This window comes from Desmodus rotundus, chromosome 9 (assembly GCF_022682495.2).
Source record: "Desmodus rotundus isolate HL8 chromosome 9, HLdesRot8A.1, whole genome shotgun sequence".
In the NCBI taxonomy this organism is placed as follows: domain Eukaryota; kingdom Metazoa; phylum Chordata; class Mammalia; order Chiroptera; family Phyllostomidae; genus Desmodus; species Desmodus rotundus.
In genome coordinates this window covers 102,358,006-102,374,509 of record NC_071395.1, presented here as the reverse complement: position 1 = coordinate 102,374,509, position 16,504 = coordinate 102,358,006, and the positions used below count along the sequence as shown (strand labels likewise).

General features: G+C 56.3%; 2 protein-coding genes across 13 annotated transcripts; both read right to left on the bottom strand.

Moving 5' to 3' along the window:
• Window positions 1-1,357: 1,357 nt before the first annotated feature.
• Window positions 1,358-4,504, bottom strand: HOXB5 (homeobox B5). The gene is made up of 2 exons (XM_024573072.4): window positions 3,235-4,504; window positions 1,358-2,570 (listed from the first exon to the last, which is right to left on the bottom strand). Exons 1-2 carry the CDS (start codon window positions 3,794-3,796, stop codon window positions 2,323-2,325), a joined length of 810 nt encoding a protein of 269 aa, XP_024428840.1. The 5' UTR covers window positions 3,797-4,504; the 3' UTR covers window positions 1,358-2,322.
• A 1,279-nt stretch (window positions 4,505-5,783) lies between these two features.
• HOXB6 (homeobox B6) lies at window positions 5,784-14,873 on the bottom strand. Of its 12 annotated transcripts, none has more exons than XM_045182285.2 (4): window positions 14,364-14,850; window positions 9,056-9,126; window positions 7,706-8,229; window positions 6,458-6,717 (listed from the first exon to the last, which is right to left on the bottom strand). In XM_045182285.2, the coding sequence occupies exons 3-4, from the start codon at window positions 8,118-8,120 to the stop codon at window positions 6,458-6,460; spliced, it is 675 nt and encodes a 224-aa protein (XP_045038220.1). In that variant the 5' UTR covers window positions 8,121-8,229; window positions 9,056-9,126; window positions 14,364-14,850. The 12 variants fall into 12 exon arrangements, with proteins under 12 accessions (XP_024428917.1, XP_045038220.1, XP_045038214.1 ...); XM_045182279.3 differs by lacking the exon at window positions 14,364-14,850 and adding an exon at window positions 12,572-14,306 and having other exon boundaries at window positions 7,706-8,197; XM_045182283.3 differs by lacking the exon at window positions 14,364-14,850 and adding an exon at window positions 13,613-14,306 and having other exon boundaries at window positions 7,706-8,197.
• Window positions 14,874-16,504: the final 1,631 nt, after the last annotated feature.

Sequence of the window (16,504 nt, the reverse complement as noted above, 5' to 3'; positions counted from 1 at the left end):
AGACCCTATTGCAAATAAAAACCAGGCGCCCCAACCACTGAGGCCTTATCGGACTGAGTAACCGCCCCCCACTGCAGACACCCAGCTTGTCAGATTTTGGTGCAAAAAGCAGACTGAATTTCACCCACTAATCCTACAGCCCTGCCGGAGGCATGATTTCCTTCCCCAGTTCCAAGCCCCAAATTACAAGGGGGAAAAGCGAAAGCTGGAAGCCACTTACTGCGGGAATGCTGGGCCTCCGCTGCTGCCACCGCCTTCTGGGCTGGGAGAGCCCTCACCTACCTCTGCCCCCTTCCCCACCACAGCGAGCAGTTAAAGTGTCACTTAACATTCTGGAGAATGTGAAATATACCGCGCGGTGTCAACTCCCCAAAACCATAAAACTAACTTTATGGACCTCACGTGACTTTCTCGAGCCAGTGAGGGGTATCTGTCTGACTTCTCGGTGATTTTTACGATCTAACTTCGAGATAAAACCCCTATCCATTTGACATCTAAATGTCATAGCGACTTTTGGGATAGTTTGCTATGGACAAAGGGGGACAAAGTCAAGGGGTGAGGGGGAAGGAGGGCCCAGTAGAGCCTCCACGACCCTGGGCTGCCTCCTCACCAGCCTCCCCCTCCCCCTCCCCAAGAAGTTGGGCCAAGCTGGAAGGGATGACCGGGTAAGTGTCCAGACTTGACTCTTGTGCTTAGGGTGGAGGCTGACTTGGATGGAGTAGCACTGGGCCCTGGCCCTGGGCCTCTCTGACTGGAGGGGGAACCAGGGGTCTTCCAGGAGGGAGCTCAATTCCTAATCAAGAGGGAAGGTTAGTTAGGCCTCTGGAGAGAGAGAGCTCTTGATAAGTGCAGAGAAGACTAAGGGTGAGAGGAAACCTTTGAAATCCAGCTAATTTCTTTTTCCTTTTTTATCTTTTTCTTTTCTTTTTTTTTCCCTTAGTGGGTGGCAGAGCTGAATTGGGATTTGGAGCAGGGGACAGGGGGGCTGGGTAGGCCTGCACCACTCCCAGCTGGCCAGGAGCCTCCTGCTCAAGACTTAGGCCCAAATTACTTTCCTTGAAGAGGTTTCCAAAGGCTTTGCTGACCAGCTGGTGGAGGGCCAGAGTGAAGTCCAGCTTGGCCTTTCCTTGCCCCAGCTCCATGTTGGGGTTTCTGGGCCTCTCAGTCCCCCCAGGCACACAGGCCTGTCCTCTGGCCCAAGCACCACTGACCAAGCCAGGGACTTAGGTGTCTGAGAGGGACTGCTGGTGGGCATCCTGTTTTCCCTTCCCTACACCCCAGATCTACCAAGAATGGTCTAGGGTGTGCCCAGTGGTGGGACAGGCACCCCCCAGAGAAAAGACAAATGGAAGGGCAATGGAGTAGGGGAAACATTTATTGGACTTCCAGGAAAGCTACAAACAAATATCAAAAGCGAATCACTGAGACAGGTCCGGCAGAGACAGATTTCACACTTAGCACAGTATCCACTCGCTCACTACAAATGGTTTCGGAAGCGAAAAGTGGGTAGGGGGAAGGAGATGGGTCTGACCCAGACCATCCCCATATTTACAGGCTTTGGGCCCATGGATTCACAGAGAAATACACAAAACATTTTACATTGAAGATTATTTTTGTTTCCGTACACTCCCAGATAGGCCTTGTGGGGCCTACCCAGGCGGCAGGAACTCAAATATCACTATATACCTTCCCTCTTCTCAACACCACCCCCTTGGTCCTCCCTGGCCCCTTCCGACCCCAGGCCCAAGCCACTGAGAGACTTGGGCCTGGCGAGTGGAGAGGGAGGAGGCAGAGGAGGGCAAAAAGAGACACAGTCATGGACTCCATCTCGAGGCCAGCTCAGCTGGGCCCCGGCACTGCGGCACCGCCCCACCTTAACTGCTGCCCCTTAGAGAAGTTTCCAGCTGAAACTCAAAATACAGCAATCAACCTTTTATAAATAAGTTAGGAGAACAAGATGGGGAAGGGAAAGTTCACATTAAACATGCGAGTTTCTTTTCTTCCTGGAGGAAGGAGTGCAACCACAGACACAAACATTCAGAAACACTGGTGGATTTGGGGTGAGCGGAGGGGAGCAAGGAGCGTGGAGGGAAAATAATAATTATCATTATTATTAACAATAATAACAAGATTAACCAGTCCAGGAGAGAGAGTGCCACAGGAAGATCTAAGACCAAACGAAAAATCGTAACACAAGGCCGGGGCGAGGCAGGCTCGCGGGAACCAGTCCCCAGCGGGCGGCGGCAGCACGGGGAGGCTCTGAGGGGCTGGGGCTGGGGGCGGCAAGGGCTGTTGGGCCGCCCAGGGCTCCTCCCGGAGGGCTCAGGGCTGGAAGGCGCTGCCGGCTGTAGCCAGGCTCATACTTTTCAGTTTGTTATCTTTCTTCCACTTCATGCGCCGGTTCTGGAACCAGATCTTGATCTGGCGCTCGGACAGGCAGAGCGCGTGGGCGATCTCGATGCGCCGCCGCCGCGTCAGGTAGCGGTTGAAGTGGAACTCCTTCTCCAGCTCCAGGGTCTGGTAGCGGGTATAGGCGGTCCGGGCCCTTTTTCCGTCCGGCCCGGTCATATCTGGAGCAGAGTAGAGCCGCGAAGCAACGTTATTCCGGTTAAGGGAGGGGGCACTGGGTGGGAGGGGGGCGTGGAGCAGGACCCAGGCGTCCCCGGCCCCCAGCTCACGGCAGCTCCAATCCTCCCCACTCCAGACGCCCCGCATCCAAGCTCCCTTTCTGCACCCCCTTCTCCTGCAGCCCCCACTTCTGCCGGCAGCGAAGCTCCCGGCTTTGTCTCTGGCTCCCTCCTGTGCCTCACCCTTGGCTGGGCTCAGGCGGCCGCTGGCCCCCGGGAGGGAGGAGAGCGGCTGCACTTTTGCCCTGGAAATTTCCTTGGCTTGCCCTCCTTTGCTAGCGGCAGTCTCAAAATTTCGGGGGTAAGCAGGACCCTTCCCCACCTTACATAAACCTTATCCTTCATCCCAAAGCCAGTACAGCTGGGCGAATAAAACCTAAGCCGAGTCTGGGAACAAATTATTTAAAATACTACTCCCCAACACCCCCCTCCCCCGCAGCGAAAGACCTTCTTTGGCTCTGTCCTCTGAGCTGTAAGGACTCTCTTAGAGTCCCTCTAGAAAAAAAAAAAATCTATATTCGAGGAAAAGCCAAGCTGTCCTCGCCCCCCCCCCCAAACGCAGAGAAGGAACACCGAGAAGACAAAAAAGGGAGAGAGCGAGAATTACCATGGCTGATGTGAAGCTTCCTCATCCAGGGGAATATCTGCGGAGTCTGCCCCTCGGGCGCGGCTGTGGAGGTGGCCATGGGCTCTGGCTGCGCCCGAGCTAGGCTCGGGCTGTTTAGCTGGCTCGCCGCTTCCTCGGGCTCCGAGGACGCGCTGGCCTCGTCTATTTCGGTGAAATTGGCGCTGGAGCTGGCCGGGGTCGCCTGGTCGGAGGGGGACGAGGCAGAGGGCTTGGCGCCGTGGCTGTCGCCGTTGGTGCAGGGCAGGGACTCAGGCGAGGACAGGGAGCAGCTCGACGCCGCTGGCCTGAAGCGGGGCTCCTGGGCGGGCGCGGGGAAGGCGCGCGAGCTCTCGCCCACCGCCCCAAAGTGGCTGGAGGAGGCCGAGGAGCGGTTGACGCTGAGGTCCATCCCATTGTAATTGTAGCCGTAAGAGCCGGTGTGCATGGCAGCGGGATCCCTGTAAGAGCCGCTCAGAGAGCTGCCACTGCCATAATTTAGCAACTGATAGTCCGGGCCATTTGGATAACGCCCCGAGAAGGAGTTTACAAAGTACGAGCTCATTTGGGTGATTTTGGAGGGCTTGATTTGTGGATCGTGGTCGTTATAACCCTGTGCTTCACGATTTATGATGTATTAATGAATTATAGCGATGCACTGTACTTCGTTTTGCTATGTATGCGGCCAAATATGGGGGGGGGGGTTGAAAGGGGGATGGGGGGGCGTTAGGGAATCACGTGCTTTTGTTGACCAGTCGTAAATTCTCGCTGATGACCTCAAGAGGTAATTCATGCTCTATGGTTACAAATAATGACGATCCGAGAATCGTTAGGGCCGATTCAATGCGAGCCTCCGAGAGAGGGGGGAAAGAAGGGGGAGAAACGGGGAGAAGGTTGGCGGCGGCCTCTGAGCAGAGCGCGCCACCTCCCGGCAATCGTGGGGAGCGCGGGCCGCAGGCCGCCATGGCGGCGAAGGCGGCCTCCCTGCTGGCTCCCCGCAAACGCCGGTGGAGAAAGAAACCTGGCCTAGAGTCACCCGCAAGGTTGCGTGTTCAGACGAGGGACCCGGTTGAGCCTTTACTCACTTTCTTGGGAGTGCAGTTACTTCTCTCTACTTGGGTTCTTCTCCCTGTCCTTATCATTTTGAACTCTAGATGAGAGGATCATTGAGTTGCTTTTCCCTTACTCGCGTTTTGCAAACGTCCGAGTTGGGGGCGGAAATAGGGGAGAGGGTTGGAAGATATGTATGAAAAACAATGATTGACACGGAGGTTTCCAACCCCCCCCCCCGCCCCCCCCCAGCCTCTCCTGATTCCTAAAGGGGCTGCAGTGGCCCTTCCACAGCGCTCAGGCCCAGCAGACAGGGCTGGCCTGAAAGGAAAAACTTTCGCTTCTCCTGTGTCTTTTAGAAGTTTGGAATCTGTTTCTCGACCTCCTTCTCATCCTTAGCCCAGCCTGGGGAATAGCAGAGAAGGGCAGGGACCCCAGAGGAGGAGCTTGGCTGGTGCTAAGCGGCCTAGTTGTAAGAAAAACGGTGGCGGCGACTGCATCGCGTCTGGGGTCTGGGTGAAAACGTGATTTTGAGAATACGGGATCAAGGCAGGAGTCTTTAACCATCTCACCAGATGCCCGCTGTTGCATCGGGAGGCCCCGCTCAAAGCCCCTCGCTGGCGTCTGGGTAGTTTCTGAATGTGCCCGGCGGCCCACACCTTCCCTGGGAAGGGATTCCGAGCACCGGCGGTGCCATGCTGAGCGCGCTGGGCGGCCAGAAACCGCCGCAGCTGGGCCCCTTCTGCTGAACAGCTATTTTCTTTAAAAATAAAAAAGGGAGAGAGAGAAGGAGGAAGAAAGGGAAGCAGCGTGCAACTTGTCGCCTGGGTGAGGGTGGGGGTAGGAGAGAATGGGTCGTTTTTGGAAGAGGGGATGAGACCACACTCCTATAACCTGGCCTCCTGCCCTCAGGTCTCCAAGGAGGAGAAAGTCGTGCCCTTCAGCCGGCGACTGCTGATGGCTTCGCATTCCCCTACTTGTCGCTGAACTGCTACTTGAGGCAGGAAAAGGCGCCTGGAGCTTTCAGCTGAGGGCGGAGAGATATCCCGCGACCCTGATTTGGTCTCCGGAGCCACAGGCCAGGAGCAGAGGGCCAAGGCCAGCAGAGATCAGGCCGTGTGGGCAGGCCAAAGCCACGGCCTCAGCCAGCAGGAGGACCGAAAAGCGCTGCTCAGGTGCCAGACCCTCTTGGCTCAGTCTCTGCAAGGGCTCGGGCTAGGGGGCCTCGGTGGTGTCCCTCGTGCCATAGACAAACGAGCAAAACATAGAGAAAAGGAGGGGAACGGCCCTTCTCTGTCTCCCAAGTCTGAGCCTAGAGAGGCCATTCAGAGCCTGGGCGCAGCCGAGGCGCAGCTCCTGAGACTGAGAGGGACCGCGCCAGCCTTTATCTCGACTGTAACTTCCGAGGTCAAGTCGTGCCGGCTGGGACCCACCAGGCTCCAGGCCTTGCTGCGGAGTTTCCGGCACAGAGACCACGGGGTGGTGATGGGGGGTGGGGAGTGGCAGGGAGGAGCAGAGGTGACTGAGCGGCGAGGTTTTACATCTTTATTATCATCATCATCATCATTAATAATAATATTAATATTAATACCGAAGTATTTCACGTCCAGAGCTAAGACAAGAAGACTACAAACACAACACATAGAAAATTAATAAAATAGAACTTTGTTTTCTTCTCAGGCTCCTCTTCTTACTTCTAGGTAGTATGTGCTCCTTCCAGTGGCTTTCAGGAGGGGGTGGGAGAGAGGTCTGGGGTCAGGGAGTCTTCGAGGACCCCGCTGAGGGGACTACGAAGCTACCATTGAACCGTGCACGGGGGACATGGACGAAATGAGACGCGACACGGACAAGAGTGTTTTGCTCTGCTTCCAGGAAACATCGAGTGAGTCCAGTCCTTAGTTCTCACGCGGGGGAGCCTGATGTGGCTGAGGCGGGTTCCACAGGGATGGAGGGGACGCGAGGGGTGCTGGGTGGCCTCAGGCGGCGCGGCCTTCCAACGCCCAGCGAGAGCTCTGCGGATGGGGGCGTTCAGGAGAGCGCTGGGCCCCGCCTGTCTTGTGCTGAAGAGCAGGTCCCCGGGCTCCCCCGCCCGCCCGCAGAGCCTTCTCCAGCTCCTCGATGCCCTCAGCTCCCCACGGGCCTCTCCCTTCGCGTCCCCCCTCCCTTTCCAGCGCCTTCACTCCGCTGGTTTTTCTTCCTCCTCCTCCGCACTGAGCTGAGATGCGCTGAGCAGTTTGCTCTCCTTTTTCCACTTCATGCGCCGGTTCTGGAACCAGATCTTGATCTGGCGCTCGGTCAGGCACAGGGCGTGCGCGATCTCGATGCGCCGCCGCCGCGTCAGGTAGCGGTTGTAGTGGAACTCCTTCTCCAGCTCCAGCGTCTGGTAGCGCGTGTAGGTCTGGCGGCCGCGGCGGCCGCTGGGCCCAAAGGAGGAACCTGTTACGCAGAGAGGAGATGCTGAGGCCTGGGGTCACCAGGGTCAGAGCCCCCTTCCTCACTCGACCCTCAAACATGGACTCCAGCCTCTACTTTCTCGTTCCCTGCAGCGCCCCCTCCAGATTCCCTCCGGGCCTCCTCGGCTAGCGCCTCCAGTCTAGACTCTCGGTGGGGGGATGGGAGGAGCACTTTAAAATCCCACCTGAGCCTAGGGGGAGGGGCTGGGGAAGTACCGACCAGGTGAGTCTCATCCTAGCTGCAATTTTTCCCCCCAAACGTGTGGCTCCCCCCTCCACCGTGTGATAGATTCCAGCCCTTAATCCGTAATGACGTGGATCGATCCATAGTCGGCATTAACAGCTCTCACTCTCGTGTCCCGCTAATGGACATCAGTTTGGGACTTAAGGCCGACAAATAATCCAACCTCAGACCCAGGCGCCTGGTTCCCTGGGTCTCCCCTCCGCCCGTCCCCCCGCCCCCCCCCCCCCGCCTTCCTTCTTATTCTCCCTCCCTCTTGTGACTACGGCCCCTTTCCTGGTGCCACATCTTTCCCCAGCCCCCGACCCCCAGGGAAACCCAGTCCGGGGACAGACTCCACTCTCCCTGGCCAGCGTCACGCCGCCCCCCTTCCCGTGACGCACTCGGTTTTTAGTGGAACAGTCTTGGGGTAGGGGACCCGACCAGGATAGGGGCTCAAGGGAAAGCCAAGCCCTGGGCTGCGACCCCTGACCCGAAATCCCGGGTCTGGCCTGGCGCTCCAGAGAGCCCACTCGCTTCCCTGGCTCAGAGTGTGGCTGGGACTTTGCAAACTTTGTAACTCCTGAGGGCAAAAGGACAGAGCAGCAGACCCTGCACAGGCGCCCCATCTTCCCTTGGGTCCTAACTAAGATGCCCAGCCCGTACCCAGTGAGAGAATTGGGGGCTCACTAGTTCTGTCTCCCGGGGTGGGTGCGCGCGAGGTTCACGGCAACGGCGGAGTCTCACTCACTGTTGCATGAATTCATCCGCTGCATCCACGGGTAGACGGGCGTGGAGCACTTCTGCTCCTCTGGCTCGCCAAACACGCTCTTGTCCTGCGCACAGTCGGACTTCCGCGGCTCCGGGTGGAAGGGGGGCGGCTCGTCGGCGCCTGAGAGCGCGCAGGCCGACTCCTTCTCGCGGTAGAAGGCCGGTGCCGGGCCGTAGTCGCAGGGCGCCGCTCGGCCGTAGCCGCCGCCCGCTGGCGGGTAATAGGAGGAGGCGGCAAAACCCTTGTCCTGGCCGGGCCCGGGCCCATAGGGCGCGGGGTAGTGTCTCAGCGGGTCCGCATAGCCGGAGGAGTAGAGCGGTAGCTGGCCCAGGAAGGACTCCTGCCCGCTGGCCAGAGTGACGGGGAAGGTGGAGTTCACGAAATAGGAACTCATTGGGAGGGAGGCGCGCACGGCCGCTGCTGCTCCGCCGGGTTTATGATTTGTTGTGTTTTATAGTCCGAGCGCCGCGCCTATTAGTAGTATATCTGAGATTGGGTTTTAGCTGAGGGGGGATGGCGAGGTGCCAGTGAGGGCCAGAAGGAAATACAACCATCTGATCCAACACTGACCAATGGCAGAGGCAGGAATTGTCAAATAGCACCCAGGAGGAGCGCAGCCCGCACGAGGGACCCGCGCACAAACCTATCAACCTTTTTTTTCCCCTCCTTCTTCTCCTTCTCCGTTCTCCCCCCCCCACCCCCCAACCAACACCACCACCCGTCCTGTTCCACCTACGTAGGATCTGCGAAAAAGGCGTCTGTGCCTTTGAGGGAGGAGGGAGCTTTGAATTGAGACCACCCCACCCCCCAGTGATTAAATAAATATATCCCTCTTTTTTCCACGCAGGATAGGAAAAAGTTAATTGTGTTTTCAGAAAAGTTAACCCCTGCGTTGCTTGCACCCCATTCCCTGGAAGGAAGGGTGGGTAACCATCCCTGAATCTCTCGGATCTTAATCAGGCTAGGGGAAAACCAAAGGAGAAGGATTATTTCTAGGGTTTTGTGTTAGTCCAAGCGGAGAAGAGTTCTCTGCTAACTAGCATCGTTTTGGGGAAGAGAGAGGCAGACAAGAAACTGCCTCCTTCCCAGGTTTGGAAAACCATTTCCCCCCATTTCTTAGGTCTACCCTGTCTCCTCCAAATCCTGGGTTATTACTCTGCTTCTCCACAACTCCTGTGGTCTGAGAGTAAGGTCACAGCCTGCTGCCCAAACGACATGGAAGGCTGGGAAATGGGAGGAGTGTCTGAGCCCACGCGTCTCCCTCTGGCTCTGCAGCTAGGCTAGGAGCTTCTCAGGTGACCACGACTGCTGCTGCCCAGCACATCTCACCTGGTTCTGCATGCACTGCTTGCCCTCAGCATGGGGAGGGCACTGGGGAAAGGGACCAGCCCTCTCCTCACCTGGGGAGAAGGAGAGGAGGTGTGAGGGGCATTCTCCCAGCCTAGGTTTGTCTGATCCCTAGCCTGCCTGCAACCTTCACCCCCCACCCCACCTCCTACCCACAAAGACAGAAGAATATCCTGGGCTACAGATTCTTAGGAATTAAGGTTGTCTCAGAAAGCGGGTTTAGGAAAGAAATTGGTCCTCCTCCAACTTGGGGGCCTCAAACCCTGCTGACACTCGAGGTGATCAGAAACACCAGGAAGGAAGAAAGGGGACCTCGCACCTTTTCTAAGTCTCTCCAGAAGCTGGTGGGTTTTTTTTTTTTTAATTAATGATTTGCTGAGACTCGATTTTGGTTTAGTTTTATGAGAGAGGGGTGTTGGGGTTCTCCTGGGGACTCAGCAGGCAGTCACAACTATCAGCCCGAATCCCCTCTCCAGATGCTCACTACTCTCTGTCTCTCTCAGCATCTGTACAGTCCCCTCCCACCCCTGTCCCTTTTTTTGTATCACCAGCTTTGCTGCCTCTCAAGCTTGAGTGTGAGAGAGAGTGTATGTCTCCGGCTCTCCCATCTACAGAAAGTGAACATTGAGGCCAGGTTGGAAGACAGTCACAGTGCGTGTTCAACACTGATGTGCATGTGGAGGCCAGGTAGCAAAGAGTGACAATCCTGGGGCCTGAGCTGGGAGTGGGCCTGGGTGTGGGACAAAATCTGACAAAGGGGACAGGCTGAGCCTCCTCTCTACCTTGCCCTTTGGGCTTCTTTTTGTGGGCCAGCTCTGCCCACTAATGACGGTAAAAGACACACAGGAAAGTGGTAGGGAGCTGGAGCTGGTGACTAAGGGTGGGAACTTGGTTGGTTGCACAGTGGCCTACAAGGCTTCCTGAACTCAGGGTAACTTCTGGGCTGCACCTTCGTGGCCAAGTGGCAATCCCTTCCTAGCCAGACTCTACAGTCGTTTAATCAAGATTTAAGAAAAGTAAACTCAAGCCTCCTAATGATGGGGAATCATAAATGCTCCAATCTAGCTGTGACTGGGCCCATTCCCACAGGAGCATGAGGAGCGTTTGGGCAAGGTGAGCAGGGTGGGGCAGTGCCTGGGTGCACCTCCCCCCTCCCTGCCACTGAGGCTGGGCCTTGGGCTTCAGACCTCCCTGCCCCTCCCCGGCCACATGTCTCCATCCGGGGACTGTGTGGGCTTGCCTGTGGTGTCTGCACAAAGTAAGATTCCCCTGTGATAGAAGCAGGAAAATAATCACCTTATCCTTAGAGTCACAGCCCCAAATTAACCTCACCTCTGCAGGTTGCCTGTGGTCTCTAGATGGAGCCGCAAAGGCAGGGCCTGGGCGCCTGTAGTCCAGCATGAAAGGAAATAGCGCCTCATCGCTCTTATCTAAGCCCAGAGGTATTTATGAGCGTTTATTCCTCTGATCCGTTTGTTTGGGAGAAAGAGCAGGCAGGCAGAGCTGGGCCAGAGGCCGCCTGGTTTCTGGAGCCAGATCTCTACGAATCTGTCTGTGGTTCCGTCCACTGCCGCATCTGTCTGTCTGTCTCCAAGGGAGAATATGTAAATACACAGCAGGCACAGCCGTCGCCTCTCTGGGGTGCCTCTCCCTGCTTCAACGAGGAAGCACGTGTGTGGAGAGGTGGATATAAATATGCACCAATTCTTGAGTGCACCACACAAGGATTGTGCAGAAACCCCACAGGCGGGCTTTGTAATTGTAGTTCTCTGTGCTGTGAATCTGCAGCCCTGTGGACGGACCCACATGCTGGCTCCCAGGGAGATGTCTCAGTTGTGCTCAGCTCAGGAGGAAAATTTTCCTCTACCACCCACCTCAGGGAGGGCTATTTGCTTGTATGTGTGTAGAGGGGAGGAGAGGTTGAGACATTGTCCAGGCTTCCTCTTTCCTCTCAGCTACAAAGCTCAGCTCCCCCCACCCCCAGCTCTTTGGATTGTGGGCACCTTCCCCCACCCCACTTCCAACTCTGGCTGGGGTGTGGCAAATGAAGATGTCTCTACCCAATTCCGATTCTCTGGGTTTGGGAACCATAAATGTTCCCAGAGGGAGTAATGTGGTGCCCCCCAATCTTTGGGAGTTGTTTTATATGGGACAGGGTCTTAAAATGGGCCGGTCCAGAGCTCTGTACAAGGACCTCATTTCCATCATGCAAATGAACGACCTTGTCTGGGGTCTGGAGGTGGGGAAGGCTTAGACACTCAGCTGGCTGTCCCAGTTCCCTCCCCCCAGGTCCACCGACACCCTAAGAGCCCTGAAGTGTTTTAACCCTCTGTACTAAACGCCTTCTCCTCCTTACCTGTCCTTTGGATTGCCCACCAGAAAAATCCCCGAGGGGCCTTATACTTTCGGGGCGCCGCTCCCTCGGGGCCTTCCGCATGGGGCCGGGCCTTCTAACCGCAGGAAAGTCACTCTCGCTGCGGAATAGCTCAAAGGGCTGCCCCTGCGGCCCAGGCTCAGACTCCTGAGGCGCCAAAGGCGCGCAGGGCGGGGGGTTGGGGGGGCGGTAGCCCTGGTGTTTGCCCTCAGCACCGCGGGGCCGCACGACCTCCGCGGCTCTTCCAGCTCCAGGCCAGACCCTAGTAACACCTCGGCCTGCCTGGCACCATAGGCAATTTCCTGGAGCCCCCGCCCAGGAACCAGGGCCACAGCACCTTGAAAGGAATGGCCAGAGCTTCCTCCAGCGGCTTGAAAGCCCGAGCTAATCAGTAACCCGTGAGACCGGGGCCAATATTCAAACGCGGCAGCAGAGGCGCGGACGCCCGCCCTCGCCACCCCTTCTGGGAAGGCGGTTCGGTTAAGCGGGTGTGAGGAGTACGGCAGGCACGGAATTGCAACGGTTTGATTCCTTAATGAGCGCTCTTTACTCCCACTCCGGTTTCCCCCCAAAGCATATCTGTCCATTTCGCTGGAAACGATCGAGAGGAAGGGGGAGCCCACACTCACTTTCAGCCACCAACAGTTTCCAGAAAACCAGGCCCAATTCCTTCACCACGGACTCTGCAGCCCAGGAACTGGCAGGACCCACCAGCAAACGCGGAGAACACTGACCCGGTTGTCTTTTGACAACCGAGTGGAACTGCCGGGCCGGCCGGCGCCTCCTCTACGAGCCCCTCCCTTGGCCGAAAAGAAAACCAAATAAACCTCGAACAGCCTTGGCCGCGGGTCTCCCGAGCGGCCCGGAGGAGCCCCTCTCGCGCTCGCGGTGGGGGGCGGAGACTCGCGCGTTCAGGGCCCTCTGCCCGCGGGATGCAGTGTTAGTCCTCTTTAAATATGCGCTAGAAAAGGCCGCTTTCCCGGCCAGCCACCAGGTTTGGAGCCGGGATGGAGCGGGCGCGCAGGAGGGGACACTGGTTCTCTAATCCGCACCCAGGCGCGCGGGGACCGAGATTCGGCGGAAAGCGACAATCTGGGCCCGAAGTCCCACGAATCCCGCCAAACCTGAGCGTCCAGGCTCCAGGCGTCGGGCACGATCGAGGCAGCGTCGCCCGGCTTGCGGCGACGAAACCGCATGTCTCCAAACGGACGGTAGATGGCAGCAAACCGCATAATTTGGGTCACAGCAAACTGTCTAAGGGATGATTTATACCCTGCCGAGGCTACAGGAGAAAAAGACCTTTAGTCTGGGTGGGTTTGGGGAATTTTCCCTTTGAGATTGGGCTCCAAGTGCCCTGGGTGCTGACCAAGAACTTCTCTGGCTACGCGCAGCAAGGGGTCCCTCCAGGCACCCAGTCCCGGCCTGCTGGGAGGGCATCTACCTGGGCCTCTACGGGCCCCCTCCCGCGCCACAAGTGGCTGAGTCCTCTTCCCAGCTCAGAATTGAGAGGGCCAATGTCCCCTTACACAGCCCCCAGACCCTGCAATCCCTTGGCAACCAGAGGCCTGAGGTTAAACGCTCTGCGTCTGGTCTTTAAGAAGAGAAAAGCAATCACCTAATCGTGCAAGCCAAACAAAATCAGTCTCTGCTACACTCCGCGCACAAAGTCGCTTATCTCTTCGTTTGCAGCTTCCGCAGAAGCCCTCTCGCTTTATTTTGAAGTCCTCACCTAGAGGCTGCGCCTTCTTCCACCCAACCAGCTACTTTAGGAATCTGGCTCTTTAGCCCAAAGGTTCCCCACCCCCACCCCCCGCCCCCCTAGGAGGCCTGCCTGGGGGTGAAATCAGGCGCCGGAGGCACAGGACTAGTTTTCTCAGCTTAGCGCCAGGCAGCTTTCTAGTCCGGACACCATTAGGTCCCCTAATTGGGTTTTCTTTTGATTTTCTTCTCTTTTTCGTATTTGTTTACAAGCCTAAAACAACAACAGACTAAACAGCTTCTTCACAATCACCAGGTTTGGATCCAGGAAAGTTCGAAATGTTTCAACATCAGACACACACATGGCCATTTTCTCCTCCACCGAAATCCACACACCCCCATACCAATAAAACACAAGTACTGTAATAGAATCAATATTGCACAGAAACCAACACCCTGTGACCTACCGCATTAAAAACCACAACATTGTCTCCCTGCAGAGCGAGGCTCCCTCCTGTGGGAGTGGCGAGAGCCCTGGGCACTGTCGGGCAGGCTTCCTGGGGGTGTCCCTCGATTTGGGTGCCTCCACTTATACAGCCCTTTAATTTCAGGAATGTCTCCGAAGGGAGGTAATGAGCATTTCTCTGTAAATTGTTCTTTCTGTCTCTCTCTAGCCGCCTCCTAGCCCTCGCCGGCCTCTTTGGAGATTCCAGGCCCTCCAGAGACCAGGACGTCCCTCAGGCCACCGCCCCTCGTGCCAATGCTGCCGGGAAACTGCCGATACCTGAACCGGGCAAGGGGACAACACGGGGGGAAATTGGGGGAGGCTGAAACGAGGAAGGGAGGGATGGTGGGAGGGGGTGGGGCACAAATCCACAGAGGCCGTGGCTTCTGCGGGTGCCCTGAAGCTCAGACACCTCCATCCTCTCTTTGGCGACCCCCTCGCTTGAGCCTCTCCTCCCAGCTTACAGGCGACTGTGGCCTCTTTCTGTCCGTGGCCTCTTTCGGTTCCTCCTCCCATCTTCCCTGCCTTGGCTCCCCCTCCAGGAAGCAGCCACCCCTCTCTCTGCCACCGAATTTCCTGGGAAGCCTCTCCCTGTAGCACCCAGAGGTGGGGTTCAGCCCTGTCTTGGACAGGGGAGGGGGGAGACAAACCGAAGCCCCACCTACAAAAATCGAGACAAAATAATAATAAGAGAATTGTAGAATCTCCCTTACCTTTGCAGACCTTGAGGTTTCTTTCCTCCGATTGAAAGGGGTGGGGAGGAAGGAGGGGGGGGGAGAGCGTTCGGTTTCTGCTTCATCTTCCAGATAATATTGTCCCAACCTGAGAGCCGTCGCTTCCCCTTCTCTGACTTGGGAGAGAGGGTGTTTCGCTTTTCTGATATTTGCATAGAAAATGAAGCAAGTTCTGGCTTTGAAAAATGATATCAGGCTTCAGTCCTGGGCAGGTTGTCCATTTGCCCTCCATGATGACTAAAATCCCAGATCAGCAAAGAAATTAATTTAGGAATTTAGATTATTTTTGGTTCTCTCTTTTGTGTAATTCCCACCCCTCCTGCCCCCTCTCTCTCTCTCTTCTTTCTTCTCCCCCTCTCTCTTCCTCTCCCTCTCTCTCTCTTTTGCTTTATCAAACTGATACTGAAGTAGAAAAATATCAAGAGGCTGGAGCCCTGAAGGACGACAGTGCTCCGACCTAGGTGTGGTGTCCAAAAGAATGCTGCATTATAACCACCAGGGAAATGATAAAAAGTTCATGTTCACGATCGCCCGGCCACATGACCGGCGCCGGCCAATCGCTGGATTCAACCACTCATAAACTTCTATCACAAAGTTGTAAATTTTCATAAAACAACAAGGAATTTATTGCATTTCTTCATGGCTGCTCCACCAGCAACCCTTTTCTCAGTCGCCATCTTCTTTTCTTCTCCTTCTCGCTTTTTTTGGGAAAACCCCTGTCTGAGAAGGAGTGAGATTTGGGGTGCAGGCCATCAGGTTGAGGAGCCACCAGGGTCCAGATTGGAAAGGGGGTTCTTTTGGGAACCTCCCTATTCTCACAGGAGCTCTGCTCTCTCTTCTAGTAAAAAGTACCCCCAATGCCCCATACAGGGTCTGTTCCAAGGCAATTTTGGGGTGAGTCCGGGGCAGCAGCTGGTGTTCAGAGTTGCCACTTGCATCAAGGCAAAAGGAAAGCTTCCGTGCCCCCTCACCTCCTCTGAATGCCCCTCTCATTCTTAGCCCTGTTGACGGCCGGACCCCCACCTGTGAAGTGTAGGGCTTTGCGGGTGTGGGGGCTCTAGGTTCCCTAGGGCTTAGTTCCCCCCAGGGAGGTAAGGAGGCCCTGACGGAGGCCAAGACAGACAGTGTAGCAATGGGATTCTCGCCTCTGCACCCCAGAAATTGGAGGAGGCTAAGGCGGGATCCCAGCCTCCGCCGCCCAGATGCCCGCCTGCTCGGTTCCCCGAGACAGCTCCCTGTGCCCTCAGGGGGTCCTGCGGTCATTAATAGGGGAAAACCGCGGGTTTAGGGGCCTTTTACTTACAAATTCAAGTCAAACCGATTCGAAAACGGGCTTCCCTTCCGATGCTCTTTCTCCAGTCTGTCCGAATACTGTTCTTTAAATTTAAGTCATTTAGGGCTTATAATTGAATAAATACTAAAAATCAGTTCCGCAGATCTAGCTGCATAGGCGCCAACCTCCGGGGTTTTGTCCCTCACTTAGGGGATGTTTTGGGGGCAAAAGCAACCACAAGAACAACAAAATTCACCTCGTGTTTCCCAGCCCCCCTGAAATATTCCGGTATTTTGAATTGAGCTACTAGCGCCCAAATTTAGAAACGAAATAACTTCTCCCAAAATGTTTTCCTTTTTTCTCTCTCTTTCTCTGTGCTGCGGAGAAGGTTCCAGGCGGCTGGCAGCGCCGAGAACCGGGCGAAAGGCGCGGAGGAAGCCGGCGGAGCCGGGCGGGCGGCGCGGCAGGCGCCCAGCGCCGGGATGCGGCCACATCAGCCGGTAAACTCGGTAAACTCGCAGCGCTCAGGTTCGCGTTCCCGCGACTCGGTTGTCCCCTCCCACCATTTTAAAGTTTTGTTTGGGTCACTGTGTTAAATTAGAATATATATTAAAATAAATGAAACTGCAAATAAATGGAAATAAAATAACCGAATAGCTCTTGCGGGAAATGTTTGCCGAGTGAGCGGGGCGCCGGGAGCGCCCAGGCGTTGGAGGCCTCTCCGGGTCTCTGCGGCCCGCCTGGCCTCGGCCCGACGCGCCCAAGAATCAAAGTGGATTTGGGTGGTCATCTTCCCTGTCCTTCTGCTCCTCCTGTGCCCGAGGCCCAGCGCTTTGCGTTCCAGCTG